The sequence below is a fragment of the Opisthocomus hoazin genome, chromosome 4, assembly GCF_030867145.1.
Source record: "Opisthocomus hoazin isolate bOpiHoa1 chromosome 4, bOpiHoa1.hap1, whole genome shotgun sequence".
In the NCBI taxonomy this organism is placed as follows: domain Eukaryota; kingdom Metazoa; phylum Chordata; class Aves; order Opisthocomiformes; family Opisthocomidae; genus Opisthocomus; species Opisthocomus hoazin.
In genome coordinates, this window is record NC_134417.1 from 6,624,857 (window position 1) to 6,640,207 (window position 15,351).

General features: G+C 61.7%; 1 protein-coding gene across 2 annotated transcripts; it reads left to right on the forward strand.

Annotated features, from left to right (window-relative positions):
* Positions 1-2,361: 2,361 nt before the first annotated feature.
* Positions 2,362-15,335, forward strand: ETV5 (ETS variant transcription factor 5). Of its 2 annotated transcripts, XM_075417768.1 has the most exons (12): positions 2,362-2,736; positions 2,854-2,941; positions 3,080-3,127; positions 3,222-3,272; positions 7,959-8,088; positions 8,231-8,482; positions 10,164-10,423; positions 11,135-11,194; positions 11,710-11,778; positions 12,132-12,301; positions 13,250-13,351; positions 13,521-15,335. In XM_075417768.1, the coding sequence occupies exons 1-12, from the start codon at positions 2,692-2,694 to the stop codon at positions 13,740-13,742; spliced, it is 1,497 nt and encodes a 498-aa protein (XP_075273883.1). In that variant the 5' UTR covers positions 2,362-2,691; the 3' UTR covers positions 13,743-15,335. The 2 variants fall into 2 exon arrangements, with proteins under 2 accessions (XP_075273883.1, XP_075273884.1); XM_075417769.1 differs by lacking the exon at positions 8,231-8,482.
* The last annotated feature ends 16 nt before the right edge of the window (positions 15,336-15,351 follow it).

The window sequence follows — 15,351 nt, forward strand, 5'->3', positions numbered from 1 at the left end:
CGCTGGGGTTCCTCGCTTCCTGGCCAGGCGCGGGGTCTCCACCTCTGGGGACTCCGACGGGGCCGGGGCGCCGGGGCCGAAGGGGCGTTGTCAGCAGCAGCGCGATGGGACGGCGCTCGGCACGAGCTGCAACTGGCTAAATCTGGAGCTTGCAATTTTTATTTTTTTTCTCCCAAGCAGGCTCTAAATTTAGCAGGTGCCGGTCGCCATCCCCCCTCCCAGCCCTGGCTCTCCAGGGCCTTTGGCTCTTCCCAGGGCACCCCTGCGGCCGCCCACCTGCTGCCCTCAACCCCCGTCGCTGCTCCCTGTGCTGGGTGGCATCAAGAGGCCCAGGGGTGCTGAGCAGCCCCCGGCCAGTGCGGGGCCGCAGACGCCGTGGGTCACCAGTTGTGCCCAGCTCTGGGATGACCTGGCTTGCCCCTGGCAGCCCGCCTTGCTCCTCAGCCCAGGTTTTGCCACCTGCCTGTTTGTGTGTCATCTGCTAATTTTACCAGCGGTGATTTAATCCTGGTTGCCTGCATGCGGAGGGGAAGTGAGAGCGCCAGCGCCTGCGCAGCCTCCCGGGAGCCTTCCGCAGGCGGCAAGGACACCTCGTGCCCTCTGCGGGCTTCCCCCCCCAGCATGCACGCACCCGGCTGGCCATGCATCTTGGCAGCCCCCCTATTTCACCTGGGGACACAATGGGGGACAAGCTACCTGCCACTACCAGCATCATCGCTGAGGGATGGTGGTGGCCCTGGGAGACACTGGCAGCTCATCAGTACCCCAGCATCAGCAGAGAAAGTCCCACCAGCCGCCCAGAGACGTGCTGGGCAGCTCTCCCAGGACACCGGCAAGCCCATGACCAGAGGCTAGGGATTTCAAAATGGTCAGGACAACCCCATCCCATCAGCCTTACTAACCCCTGGGCATCTTCCCAGGATCTGAGCAGAAGGCTTCCCTCCTTCCCAAGCTGAGAAGAGCTGTATTTAACTGGGCAATTGCCCTTGGTTCTCCCTTCTCCAGCAGTAATTTCTCCGTCTCACTCCATGACAATGCAAGGCCTCCACACAGTTCATTTATCCTGTGCAAACTGCTGCATCCGCCACGAGCGGCCACTGGCAGGGCTCCATGGTGGGTCTCACCACCTTCATTTCCAGGTGGGGAAACTGAGGCACTTGGCAGAGCACTGCAGGGGTGGGGGGCCTGGCAGACCCCAGCAGCATGGCTCTGTCTTAAACTCATTCGCAGTCCTCTGTGCTATTTGCAGTTCTCCCAGGGCTTGCGTCCATGAATGCGCTTGGCGGGATCCATGGCCAGGGCAGCCCTAAAGCTCCTTCAGGTGGGAACTGTTTTCCCTATGGCCTCCTCCAATGAGCCCTTCTCAAAAGCAAATCTGGCTCCATGGTACCTGCAGAAGAAAGGCTGCCAAAGCCGGCGTCAGGCATGGGTTAGCCCCAGGCTCGCGGGGGCACCTGTGTGACGCCACCCTGCTGGTGCAAAACCGCCTCCCGAGAAAGCAGGGGGAACCCATAGCCTGCGCAGAGGGGACCCCACGGCGTGCGAGGCCCGAGGTCCACCCTGCCAGCAGAACTTGCTGTGCGGCAGGTCCTCGGGCGCGGCGTACAGGGAGCCGGCCCCCCCCTCCCCCCCACGTCCAGATCCGGATCCGGTCCGGTCCCTCGGGCTGTCCCACCAACCCCTCAAGGCCGCCCCTTAACCCCCCAGCCCCCCTCCTGGAGAAGGCCGCGGCCCCTTTAAATCCCGCGCTGCCCCAGCCCCACCCGCCAGCCTCTTCCCCCTTCTATTTTTTTATGAATGAAAAACGTTCTCGGCGGAGCCATGCAAATCGCGCCGCGCCCATTGGCTGTCGCCGCCCCCGCCCATCCATCCGTTCTCAATGGTGCTCGGCGGAGCGGCGCGCGGGCGGGCGCGCAGGGGTCCCGCAGCCAGTCAGGCGGCGCGGGCGGCCGGGCGGCGGCTCCCCATTGGGCGGCGCGGAGGGTAAACAAGCGGCGCGGGGCGGGGCGGTAGCGGAGGAGGCCGCTGGCTGGGGGCTGCGGGCCGGCGCAGAGCGGAGCGCGGCGCGGCGCGGCGCGGCGCTCGGTGCCCGGTGCCCGGTGCGGAGCGGCGCCTTCCCCGGCCCGGCCCCGGCTCGCCCCGCGGCGGCGGAGCCCGAGTCCGCGGCGCCCCGGCCGGGTACGCGGGGCCTTGGCGGCTGGGCGCGGCGCGGCGGGGGCGGTGTTTATGAATGGCGCGGGCCGCGCGGCGTGAATGGCGGGGGGCGCGCGCGTGCGGGAGCGCGCGCGCGAGGGGGACGGGGGGGGGGGGGGAGGCGGAGTTTATGAATGGGGCGCGCGGGGCGGCGTGGGAACGGGCCCGGCCGCGGCGCGGCCCTGCAGCGCCGAGCACCGGGAGGGGCGGCGGGAGGCGAGGCGGCCCCGCCGGTGTCCCTCCGCCCGCTGCCACGACGCGTGATGTCGCGGCCGTGCCTGTAGAGATCGGGTGATATCACGAGCCGGGGGGCTGCGACCCGCCACGGCAGGAGCGGGCCCGGCTCCCCGGGGAGGCGACAGGGGCCGGGGCCTGATCCTGACCCCCCTCTCCTCTCCAGCCCCCGCCGCGCACCTGCCGCAGCCCGGCCGGGGACCCCCTTCCCGGGCCGGCGTCGATGCTGAGCGGGCCGGGGGCTCTGCCCGCCTCCCCCGCACCATGGACGGCTTCTACGACCAGCAGGTTCCCTTCATGGGTCCCGGGGTAAGTTTGCCCTGTGCCTCCCTCCCCGCCCCTTGCTGGGGACACCCCCGGCCTTGGGGACACCCTGGCCCCGGGCGCTGCCGCCCTGCCGAAACGCTTTCGCCCTGGTTCTTGCAGAAGTCCTGCGCAGAGGAGGGCCGAGGCCGGCCAGGGTCTGATAGGAAAAGGAAATTTTTGGAGACCGATCTGGCCCACGACTCGGAAGGTAGGGAGGGCTGGCCCAGGCGGCCGTGGCCCCGCGAGGCCGCTCTCCTTGCGTTCCTCGGTTTAGGCATAATCCTGCGAATAATGGCAGTTTTATTTATTCTTCTGTGGAGCGCATAAGTCTTTCACTCTGTTCCAGAGCTCTTCCAGGATCTCAGCCAGCTTCAAGAGGCCTGGCTAGCTGAAGGCAAGTCTCTGCCTTTTGCTGTGTAAAATCTCTCCGTGAGTGTTTTTCTGAGAACAGAAAACGCCATAAAAACACTTCATTTTTGTTTCTTTAGCTCAGGTTCCCGATGACGAACAGTTTGTCCCAGATTTCCAGTCTGACAACCGTAAGTGATTGTTCTGGGTTTTTGTTTTCCGGGGGGCAAAGCGTTTGGATACCCGTGCAAAACCTTGCGCTGGGTTTGGAGCCGCTTCCTCTGGAAAGCGGTTGTTGCTGGGACTGAAACTGTGAAATCAGATGTTTGGGAGAAAGCGCGTGCGGTTTGGGTTCATCGAGATGAAACTTGCAACGTCCTGTCTTTTGTGAACGGGGAACATCATAGCCAAACGCACGGAAATGTCTCTTAACTGGTCTCTGGGCTCCTCTGAGACGCGCTGCTTGTTCGTAGTAGTGTTGATTTGCTTATAAAGGCTCCGTTCCCTTTTCAAGTGGACGCGAGAGCCCGTGCTGGGCTCCTTGGTTAACCACAATCTCTGCAGTTTCTGGAGCTTTTTACAGTCCTGGCCCAGCGCTGCTGGCAAGAGTGGACCTGAGTGTTGAAACTTGAGCCGCTTTAAGCAGCATTAATCGCTGGCAAGCAAGCGCCTTGAAAAGGAGGCCAGTGAAAACGCAGTCCCTCTTGAATTGCATAAGAGCGAGAGTTGGTGCCGAGCCGCGGTTCGTTGCTGGAGTGGGTTGGCGGCGAGGGCAGGGGCTGGTTAATGGCGTGTGGTGCTTGCACAGCTCTCGGGCGCTGGCCCCTCCTTGGCGTTGGAGGGGAAGCGGGGCGGGGGGAGGGGGTGGAATCAGGATGTTTTCAGTCGTTACCTGGCAAACAGAAGTAGCAGCTTGGTGTTGGTGGCTGGGTTTTGCTGCTAAGCCAGACAGCTACGGAACTTAAAGGAAATCAAATTTAGCCTGCAGTCGAACAGATTTTTTCATTCCAGCTTTGTCACAGCATGCAGCAGGGTATCTTCTCCTACAGTAAACTCATGTTAATTATTGCTCTTTGATTACTTCTGAGTGGGAAGCTTGCCATTAAACTGTTCCAGACGGCCCAAGTTTCGGATGCGCTTTTTTCCCTTGTCTCCCCTGAGATAAAAGGCGAGCCCCGAGTCAGCAACGCGACTGGCTGTTGACATCCTAGCGCAGCCCGGCAGCTCTTGCTTGGAGCGGTAGAAACTGCAGCGTGCGTGGGAGGGTGGCTCTTAGAGCTGAAGCTGTTTCCAGTGCCTTTTGGCAGTCTCTTGTTTCCTTGTAACCTGAAGAGCTCAGAGAGGAGAGACAAACTTTTCTGGGCGATGCAGGGGAAAGGAGAGGAGGGGGAAAAAAAGAAAAGAAAAAAAGGCAAAAAAGCATTTGGTCAAAACTCTGAAATGTTCTCCTGACCTGCTCGGCCTCTGCAGCCTCGGTATTGAAACAACTTTGTCGCTTGAAAGATCTCCCTGTGTGACTCCCCGCTATAATAACCTTCCTTAACTTTCGGTTTTGACCCCATTGCTGCAGGGAATGTTGCTACATGTGCCGTGTTGAGTCTTGGAGATGCTCCCAACAGCAGCATCATTCTTGCCTTGCTGAAAAAAAACCCTTCACCGCATGGCAGCTGCCTGCAGCCCGGCTGCCACCATGTCGCTGTTCCTCGCTCTGTAGCTGAGGTCCCTGGCAGACACGGGCTTAAAATTGGAGTTCGGAGCAAAGTGCCGTAACGTGGCGGAGGGCGGCAGGTCGCTGTGCCGGGGAGGAAATCCCACCGTGGGGGTGGGGAAAGCAGGGCTCTTCTCAAGCAGGGATCGTTCTCGGTGCCCTGGACTGAGCGGCCAGAGGCCAGATTCGGTGCTCTTCAGCTACCTGGAGGAGCGTCAGATCCTCCCAGGAAGGCGTGGAGGCCGTGGGTGACTCCCACAGAGCTCACTGCGCTGCACCCCTGGCCAGCTGTAGGTGCAGGCTTGACAGCAGCACGGTCCGGGGAGAAGGGCTTATGTACGGCGTTGTATCTCAGTCAGTTGTTCACATAACTGGGGAGCAATGGGGTCATGCTGGGAAGATCAAACACCACGAGAGGCTTTGCCTTCGGCGGAGGTTTGCTCACAGGGGACTTGTGGCCCCCTGCACAGGCAGCGCGTGGCTAAAGCCACAGGCAGGGCGCGGAGCGGGGTTTCTTGCATGCCAAAAACGAAAGCAGGAGGTTTGTTTCTGAGGAAGGGTTGTTTGAACAAAGGAAAGCAGGAGCCTGGCTTCTATTTCTGGCTCTTCTCCTGGCGTGACCTTGGGTGTGTCCTGTAACACGGGGGAATGGAGGGGCAGGCGCGGAGCTTGGCTCCCAGGTGATGGCTTGAGTGGGTGCCAAGGTCCCAGCCAGTGGCCGGGCTGGAAGCGGTGGTTTGGTTGCCTTCCCCATGGCTCGGGCAGTGGGTGCCACCAGCAAAGGCAGCGTCCTCCACGCTTGGCCTCTTAGAGGTCCCATCACACTGATGGTTGGGGACAGCCTGCCCTATCCCCCAGCGAGGGATTCGGCAGCGATTCAAGGCCCCAGAATGGCTTTGGGGTGTCACCTTTCCCACAGGAGACCTCTTGGCTGAAGGTTGACGTTTGGGGCATCTCCAGCTTGACTGACAGTACGGCACTGGGGTGGGGGCGTACACCTGAGCACCCCCCCCCCCCATCTTCCCCTCCCGGTTGTGCCGCCTTGCCAGCTGGGCACAACAACTACACACGCAGCCGGTCCCCTTGCCTGGCCGCCCCGCGGTCCTTCCATCCCCCGGGGCTGAAGCAGCCCAGAGAGGGGCCGTCAGGCGCCTATGGGTGCTCTCGCTGCTCCCATGGCTCAGTCCCGGTGTGGGTGTGCCGAGGCGTGTTCTCCAGCCCTGCCTATGGTTAAGCTGCTCCCTCTGCCTATTTTTATATTTTTTTTAGCCTTTAATTACAGTGCCAAGCGCAGGACTGGAAAGGTTAAAAGCACTCATGCACCCGACGTGCCTTTGTGGCACTGGGCGCTGGGGCAGGGCATCTCCTTCCCTGGGAACCCTTCTGCTGCCTTCCCCGCTCCCTGCCTGGCCGCTCACCACTGGGGACCCAAAACCACCTCCTTCCCCCCAGAACTGCACCACCGGCCTCGGTGCCCGCCCTGGCTCCTGCCGCCGGGCGCCCCGGCCTCGCTGCCCTGGCCGGCCATGAGCTTGGCAGCGCTTGCCGAGCCGCGCCGGCCGGCCCCGCCGTGTTTGTGTAAGGAATCCAAACGTTGCACAAAGTCCAGGCTTGGCCAGCTGGTCTCTGTTAGGGTCTTAAGGCTCGTTTCCCTTTTCTTGAATGGCAGCGCTAAGCTCTGGGGAAATTTTTCTTTTCTTTTTTTTTTTTTTTCCTTCCCCTGGCCACATGAATGGAGCGCTCCAAATTGTTTGTGAATGGAGGGTGGTGCCTTTTTTTTTTTTTTCCCCCCCAATGAATAACCAGACCCCATTGTACGGCTGGCGGAAAAACAACCCGCTCCAACAACGCGGAGCCTGTTAGGGAGAAACATGCCCGTGATAGGCAGCTGGAGCCTTTCCAAAGCCAGTTCCCCTTCCCTTGCTCGTGGCTCGTGGGGCGCCCGGGCTTTGCCACCGCCGTGCCGGCCCCCCGTTAAGGCCAGAAATGCTGAGAGCAGCAAAACTTTGCTGGGAGGGGGGAAGGAGGAGGGGGATAAATCCAGCTTGGGAGCCGGCGTGCGGGGGGCTGTGCTGGCTCAGCGCTGGGCTTCGTATTTCAAATCCTCCGGGGGGGGGGGGGGGGGTATGCCCTTGGTACCAGCTGTGCCGGGCTGTTGCGAGGGGGGAGTCAGCAGCTCTTTAAAGGTTTTGACAAATTAGGGGAGCAGCTAATTACCTGGCAAGCTGTGAACAGTTGTCCTGGAGCGATTCGCTCCTCTTCCATAGCTGGGCTGTGTTTAGACTTTGCATGCACGAAGCTAATACTCCACTTCCGATTAGTCTTGGCTCTCCTCTGCAGGCACTATTTAGGTAAAGATCTCTGAGGCGCTTTCCCTTTCCTAGAGCGCCTGCTTTTAGAAATCAATTAGGTTAAGCATCTATTACTCGGTTTAAAATTATATATAGTGAGCGGGCTTGAGGGGCTGGGAAGGATTTGGTTTTAGTGGGACGTTTTCCACTTGAACTCATAAGATGGTGGGACCCCAGGACTGGATCCGCTGGGTCCACCTTGGCTGGGGGAAGGTGGATCCCGTTTAGCTGCTTGCCGACTCTCTGGTCAGCTAATTGGGAGCTGGGTGTGCCCCAGCGAAGGCGAGCGGGTTGCTGTGTCCTGCTCACAAGCTCTCAGAGCTCCAGGCTGTTTCAATCCCCCTTGTTTCTTGCCCCATGGCTCAGGGAGGCAGCCGCTGCCTGTGGTGCCCGGGCTCATCTCCCCTCACTGATCAGCTTTTGGCCTGGCCCGGGCGCGTGACTCGTCCGTGGCTGTTGTTGAGCTGCCAGTTCCACTCTTGCAGCCCCCTTGCGCGCTGTGCTGTTCCCCTCTTGGGTCCCAGCAGGGGACGACTCTCCCTCCGTAAGCCATGTCCTGGGCCGGAGGGACGGTCCCAGCCCTGGGAGCAATGCCCTCTCCTGCAGAAGTCAGCCCTGACACCCCGGCTCGGTCCGCCGGCACGTCGGGGTCTGCTGGGGCATCATCCTGCCACGGTTTCGTTCCCTGATGCTCCAGCAGGAGAACTCGGCACCTGATTCCCAAGCGAAGAACACTCATAGGGATACTCCTAGGGGTGACATCCCCCGTTGCCCGCTCCTGCGCGGGTGAGCCTGTGTACTCCTTGTTCTTGTTGCAGTTGTCCTGCACGCCCCGCCGCCGGCAAAGATCAAGCGGGAGCTGCACAGCCCTTCCTCGGAGCTGTCGTCCTGCAGCCACGAGCAGGCTCTCTGCACCAGCTACGGGGACAAGTGCCTCTACAACTGCTGGTAGGTGGTGGGAAGGCAGAGATGCTGCCCACGGACCCCTTGGGTTGTGGCGCGGGGACTCGTCTCGCTTGTCACTCTCTGCCATGCGGAGGTGTCCTTGTCAGCGTCGCCGTCAGCCCCCCGGCCCCTCTCCCCTCTGCAGTGCCTATGACAGGAAGCCCCCCGCCGGGTTCAAGCCATTAACGCCGCCCACCACGCCGGTGTCTCCCGCGCACCAGGGCTCGGCCCTGCCGCCGCCGGCCCCGGCCGTGCAGGCAGCTGCCCATGGGGCGGCCCCGGCCCCGCACCCGCTGCAGGAGCAGAGGCAGCAGACCTTTGCCGTGCCACGGCCGCCTCACCCGCCCATGCACATGCCAAAGATGATGTCTGAAAACCAATACCCCGCAGAGCACAGGTAAGGCTGCCCCTGCCCGAGTGAGCGTGGGCGTCTTGGGGGTGTTTATGGGGGGCTTTGGCTCTCTTGGGATGGATCGGTGGCCCCGAGCTGTGGGGAGAGAAGGGGAACGCCTGTCGCCTTGCTGCCGTCGTGGACTGTGGGCCAGATGCTGCTGCCTGGGGGCCCGTGGAAGCCAATGCAGCAAAAGTTGCTGCTTCGCACTGGGACCTCATGGCTCTTGCTCCTCACGAGTCGGCTCCCTACGAACTCCCAGCCCCAGTGACACCGGGCAGACCCTTTGCCTCTGCCGTGGGAAAGGTGAGGGTGGCAGAGGCCGATACCTGCATCCATCCCTGCAGCAGCGGGCGATGGCGCTGAGTCAGGGCTCCCGCTCTCCTCTCTGCCATCTGAGCTGAGCCCTGCCGGGCTGGGGAGCTGCAGGCGTCCCCGGGCTGAGGGTCAGTCGTCAGCTTCCCTGTGCACTGCATGGCATCCCTGTGGTTTTGGGGGTGTGGAGGGAGAGGTCCTGCTTCCTCTCCAAGCTGTGACTTTGTACCCCATCACCCCTGCATCCTTGGAGGCTTTGCTGGTCCCCTGTGCCGTGCTGCGCTGCCAACCAGGGCAAGGGAGGTTACAGCTTTGCTTGCGGCCTCCTGGATGCTCTTTGCTGCGACGATGGCAGCCGATCACTGGCAGCAGGGTGTCCACTTTGGGCACGGGGCTGGACATGGCAGCCCAGCAAAGGCCATGCAGCGGGGCCGTGGAAACCCTCAGGATGCGCCTGCAGCAGGCGAGCATCCCTCCCTGACGAAGTGGGGTTCGGCTCCAGGCGACCTTCGAGCTATGTGGAGGGGCTGGCTGTGACCCCTCGGGAAGCGCCGTGCCAGCACGGGGCTTGGGTTTCACTCAGGAAGGGCAGAGGGACGCGGCTCGGAAATGGAGTAATCCCAGCCCGGCAGCTGGGACGGCTCCGGTTACAAAGCCAAATGGCGCACGGCCGGCCGAGAGGAGCCGGGCGCGGAGATCGCAGATCGCCTTTCAAGGTGCCGGAGGGCGAGGGGATGTCGCAGCACCCCCTCGAGATGCTCCCTTATCCACCACAGCCCATAGAGACCGTGCTGGGGCTCGAGCCGGCCGTGGTGGCAACCCAGAGCTGAAAATAGTGCTCCCTGCTGCCGAGCTCGGGGTTTAATCCCAGCCACGCAGGCAGATTATCGGCCGGCTGGGGCTGCGGAGTGGATTGGCTTTGCGTAAGCACCAGCCCGGTGCAGCATCGCCTGGGCCCCCCTGCTCTGCCCCCCACTCCGGGAGGGATTTTTTGACTGGTTTTCAGAGATTTTACTGTTGTGGGGCGGGGTTTTTTTATTTCCCTTTCCCACTATCATCCAGTCATCCCCACTGTAGCTCTGGGCTGCTGTAGCCCACGGCACGCGGTGCATCGCAGCGATGGCCCACGTGCCGTCCTGCTCCCCAGCACCCCGCCGGGTCCCCATGGGATGAGCCCTTGTGGTGGCCGTGCTCCCGAGGCACCTTCACAGCCCACTGCGGGTGGGACACGATGCCTTCCAGACCACCCCAAGACCACCCCGAGCTGAGGACACCGAGCCGGCATGGGGTCCCCGTCTGGGGTGGGCGCTGGCAGCGTGCCAGCAGGGCTGACCCACCAGCCCTCAGTGACGCTGCGTCCCTCTCCCACCAGGTTCCAGAGGCAGCTGTCTGAGCCCTGCCACCCCTTCCCGCCGCAGCCCAGGGTCCCGGGGGACGGCCGCCCCATCTACCACCGGCAGCTGTCAGAGCCCCTTGGCCCCACCGCCCCCCGCCCCGCTCAGGGATTCAAGCAGGAGTACCACGACCCGCTCTACGAGCACAGCGGCCCCAGCCTACCCGGCCCCCCTGGCCCTGGCTTCCAGCCCCCCATGGGCATCAAGCAGGAGCCCCGGGACTACTGCATTGACTCAGGTGGGTGCGAGCTGGGGGTCAGCAGCCGGGTGCTGGTGCTCGGGGGGTGTGGGTTATGCCAGTGGCAGCTCAGGGGCAGCAGCACAGCAGGCGCAGGGATGAGCCTTGGGCAGAGGGTGCTGCATCACCCCGGGGCTCCCACAGTGCCTGGCTGCTGCTTCGTCTGGGAGATGATCTCTTTTCTCCCTCCCCCCTCTTTTTTTCTGCCCCCATCTCTTTCCTTTCCAAAGCAGGAGGGATAGAGCAGACTTTTGCCAGATGCTGCGCGGCGTGGTCTGTGCCATAGCCGTGGTCTGGGGTGCCCTGTGGCACCCGACGGGTGCCCCTGCAGCCCTGGCCTGGGGCCAGCAGTGATTTCTGGCTGCTGGACCCCACCAGCATCACGGAAAAATCCTCTAATCGCCTTAGGACCTAAAAATACCCCGACCTCGGGATGGAGGGTGGCATGGCTGAGCAGATGGCAGGGGAGGCACGGCAACAGCTCCCTTCCCGTGGGGCCCAAATAACATGGTGAAAACCCAAGCTGACTTAAACCTTGCTCCCAGCACTCATTCCAGTGCCCCCCTCCCCGTAATCGCCCTTGTTTTCCCCCAAAGCTGGGGGTGGGGGCTGGGGGGGTTGCAGGATGTGCTCAGGGGAGAAGATGCTGCCAAGCGCTCGGTGGGACCCGTGGGACGTACGTCCTTAACACTGCCTTCTCCTGCCTTGCAGAAGTGCCTAACTGCCAGTCCTCGTACCTGCGGGGGGGTGTCTTCCCCAGCAGCCAAGACGGTGAGTGTGTCCCCGGCCCCTTCCCGCTCACGGACATCCCTGGCATGTCCCGTGCCATCCCTCGCTTGGGGCAGGTGGACCCCCCTCACAGCTGGCAGAGCTGCCGGGCACTGCCAAAGCACCCCCGAGAGCACCGCGGTGCCCGTGAGAGCCTCTGTGTGAGCAGTGCTGGCACCGCCGCTGAAAGCAGAGCCTCTGCCATGTGGCAGCCAGCCCCTGCAAGCGTGTGGCAAGGGCACGGCAGTGCCGTACCGCGGAGTCTGGGATGATGTGCTTGATGTAGCTGCTAAGAGGGTTTTGGTTCCCCCGTCTCCCTGGGGTGAGGAGGGGGACGCAGAGCTGCATGGGGCTCAGCTGTTGAGCCGGTGCAGTGCCACCGAAATACCTGGGGAGAGGGCTGCTCGTGGTGCTGGGGGATGGGGTGTTGGTGCTGGGTTGGCCAAGCCAGGGTTTTGTTGGGGTCTGGCCGGGGTGGTGGAGGGGCCCTGTGCTCACCTAGGGTGTTTTCCCCCTAGGATTTTCATACGAAAAGGACACGCGATTGTATTTTGATGACACATGTGTGGTACCGGAGAGGCTGGAGGGTAAGAAAGTGGCCCCAGAGGAGGGCTGGGGAGTGACCAAGGCTTGTGGAGGGAGATTTGGGGCCAGGCTCCGCAGCGGCCAGCTTTTAAGGCCAAGCTGTGCTGGTGTGGTGCTCTTGAGAGCTGCTGAGCATCATCCCATGTGGCTGCTTGGCATCACCGCCGTGCCTCATCCCTGCCGCCTGCTCCTCGCCTTGCCTGCAGCCCCATTCCCAGCACATCTCCCCGCGCCAGCCCTGGGGCCTGACCCTGCACGGGGGGTCCCAGCACCGGGGCGAGCCCCGAGTTGCTGCACGTGTCCCAGGAGAGGGGCAGCGCCGGGTGTCTAACCAGCTGTGTCTCGGTGCGGGCAGGTAAAGTGAAGCAGGAGCCCACCCTGTACCGTGAGGGCCCTCCCTACCAGCGGCGCGGGTCCCTGCAGCTCTGGCAGTTCCTGGTCACCCTCCTGGACGACCCTGCCAACGCCCACTTCATCGCCTGGACCGGCCGGGGAATGGAGTTCAAGCTGATCGAGCCTGAGGAGGTATGGGGGGTCCTGCCCCACGATGGGGTACCCTGGGGATGGGACTGGGGCCGGATCCTGGACCTTCCTGTGCAATCACAGAATGGTAGGTGTTGGAAGGGACCTCTGTGGGTCATCTAGTCCAACCCCCCTGCCAAAGCAGGGTCACCCAGAGAAGGCTGCACAGGACCTTGTCCAGGCAGGTCTTGAATGTCTCCAGAGAAGGGGAGTCAATGCAGCAGTTGACGCTTGCGCTTGAAACGAGACACGTGTCTTGGTCTCTGGGCAGGTTTTGAGGACGAGAGGGGAAAAGCCAGCTGCCCATCTGCACTAAGCAGCTGTAGAAATTTGCCTTTCATCTCTTCCGCTGCCTCTCGGCGCAGCACGTGCTCAGCTCCCGGAGCCGCCGGCAGTCACCGGCCGCAGCGGCGTTGCCTCTGTGTCGCAGCTTGGGTACCTGCTGCTCGGCCATGGCTCCCTCGTCCCTCCCAGACTGCTCTGAGCCTTTGTCCTGGCTCCCGGGCAGCAGCTCCGTGCTGGCACGATGCCGTGCCGGAGCCATGCAGCTCTGCAGGAGGGTGACACAGAGGAAGAAGCTGTTTGGGGAGTAATTGAAAGCAGCTGCAGCGCCGAGCTGCGCATTGTGGGTAATTACCCATAATATTTCTTATGCTGTGCATGGAAATTGTGGTTTTTTGAAGCGGATTTTTTGGCAGCCTCCCCTAATGAAATGTCTTTTGATTTGGCCCCCGGTTTGTCGGTGGTGGTGTTGTGGCAGCCGGCGCTCGGAGCTGGAGCATGAATCACGGCAGGAGAGGAACTGCTCCAAGGCTGCAGTGATGCTTTCCCCCCTGGCTGCTCCAGCCCCAGAAATGAACCCCTACCCGGCGTTTCGGTTGTGATTTCCCTTGAGGACACATGTCCAAGCCCCGGGTGGAGCCTTCACAGCTGTCTCCTTTCTCCCCCCAGGTAGCGCGGCGCTGGGGCATCCAGAAGAACCGACCGGCCATGAACTACGACAAACTCAGCCGCTCCCTGCGCTACTACTACGAGAAGGGCATCATGCAGAAGGCGAGTGACCCTGCTGGCACGGGGCGGGGGGGTGGAGGGTGTCACCGTCCCCCGCTGTCACCCCAGCATCCCCAGGCCCTCCTAGCTCTGGTGTTGGTTGTGCCATGCTCGTTGTTCCCCAGGGGAGAAGGTGCAGGGCACCTCTCATGCTGCCTCCTCCTCCTCGCAGGTGGCCGGCGAGCGGTACGTCTATAAGTTCGTCTGCGACCCCGACGCCCTCTTTTCCATGGCCTACCCTGACAACCAGCGTCCCTTCCTGAAGACGGAGCCCGACTGCCCGGTGCCCGAGGAGGAGACGGTGCCGCTGACACACTTCGAGGACAGCCCGGCGTACCTCCTGGAGATGGATCCCTGCGGAAGCCTCCCCTACGCGGAGGGCTTCGCTTACTGACTCGGCCAGCCGCCAGAGCCACGAGCACTAGCGCATCCACTTTGGGCAAATATGGTTTTGTAAAGAATATTTTTTGCTGTTCGTGAGGGGGGGAAAAAAAAACCAACAAACAACCCAACCCAAACAGGAAACCAGACGTGTGCGCACACGCAAATTGGAGGAATCTAAAACGCCTGGTGTGTGTCACTGCCGAAGTCCCACCCTCACTGTCCAAGGGCTAGTGCGTAGGACTGCCCGTGGCTGGCACCTCCCGCTGAGCACCGGTGCGATGTTTTGGGGCGATGGGAGCTAAAGACGCAGTCTCTGACCCAGGCCCCGTTCCTCGGCAGCGCCGCGAGGGCCGACGGCTCTAGCAGCGCCCCGGGACTGGGCTGAGCCGGCGTTGGCCGCCCGGCCAGTTGTCACGACAATCTGCTTTGCATCGAGCGCGATCCGCGTAGCTGCCTTGTGTGGTGGAAAGGGCTTTGATTTGCACAGCGGAGGGAGGCGGGGGGGGGGGGGGGGCCGCCTGGGCCAGCACCCCAGGGCTGATGTGCGCAGCATCCTACCCCAACCCCGAGGAGCCTTCTGCCTTCTTCCCGAACCAGCCCTCCCCACCCTTGTGATATAACCTGATAGAACGGTTTCGCAGCCCTCCTGGGTTGTCTCTGTGCCCCTCTTGCTCCTCCTTCCCCGCTCTGGCTGCGGGCCAGGGGTTGCATTTCAGTGGAGGAGACCCTGATACTATCTCCCTCTCTCTTTCTTTTTTTCTTTTCTTTTTTTGATGTTTTAAGGGTGGGGGAAAAAATGGGTTTCTAAACTGATTTTTGTAGATTTTTTTTGTATTTTATGACAAAGCTATTTTTTGCAGCCTGGCTGCTGTTCTTGGAGCCCCTGGGGATGCCCCTCTGGCTTTCCCCGGGGCATGTTGGCAGTGGGCAGCCCTCGGTGCCCACGGCTTATTGGGACAGCTGCTGAATTATCTGGTCCACTCCATTTCACCACTCGAGTCCTCTTTGCCCGGGGAGCCAGGGCTGAACCCCGGTGCCGGCTCAGCTGCGTTCCCCTCTGCTTGGCATGGCCTTGGAGCTGGGCTGTAAGGCTGCGGCGGGCAGGGACAGTGGGGTACCCCACCCCGTTTCTTGAGTACCCTGCTTCCCCCCAGCTCCTCCCTCCCCGCTGCGCCTCCTAACACTCCTCCACCACTCATATCCATACCTGCCTCTCCCCCACTGGCTACGTGTTTTTGTTGTAAATGCTGTATAGGAAATTTTTTTCTCTTCCTTAGTTAGCTTTGGTTGGATTTTTTTTTTTTTTTTTTTTTGACTGATTAATTCTTTTTTGGGGAAGTATGAAGATTAACTCTGGGTAGACTTGGTTGCTCTCTCCACGGTGGCTGCTGTGGCCTGTACCTGTGGGGAGCATTCGGTTACAGGAACCCCACCTGGGGGACAGGGTTTTAACAATTTTCTTGGTGTGGCACGTCTACAGTGCAGAAGGGGTTAATCTGAGGACTGATTTGAAATAATCTGTACTCGAGCAGGGCTATGTATCTCCTGCAAAGCTGCATTACATTCTGTACTGTGTACAATAAAGGATCTTGCTTTCTGTTCCTCCCTGGCTGCCTGGG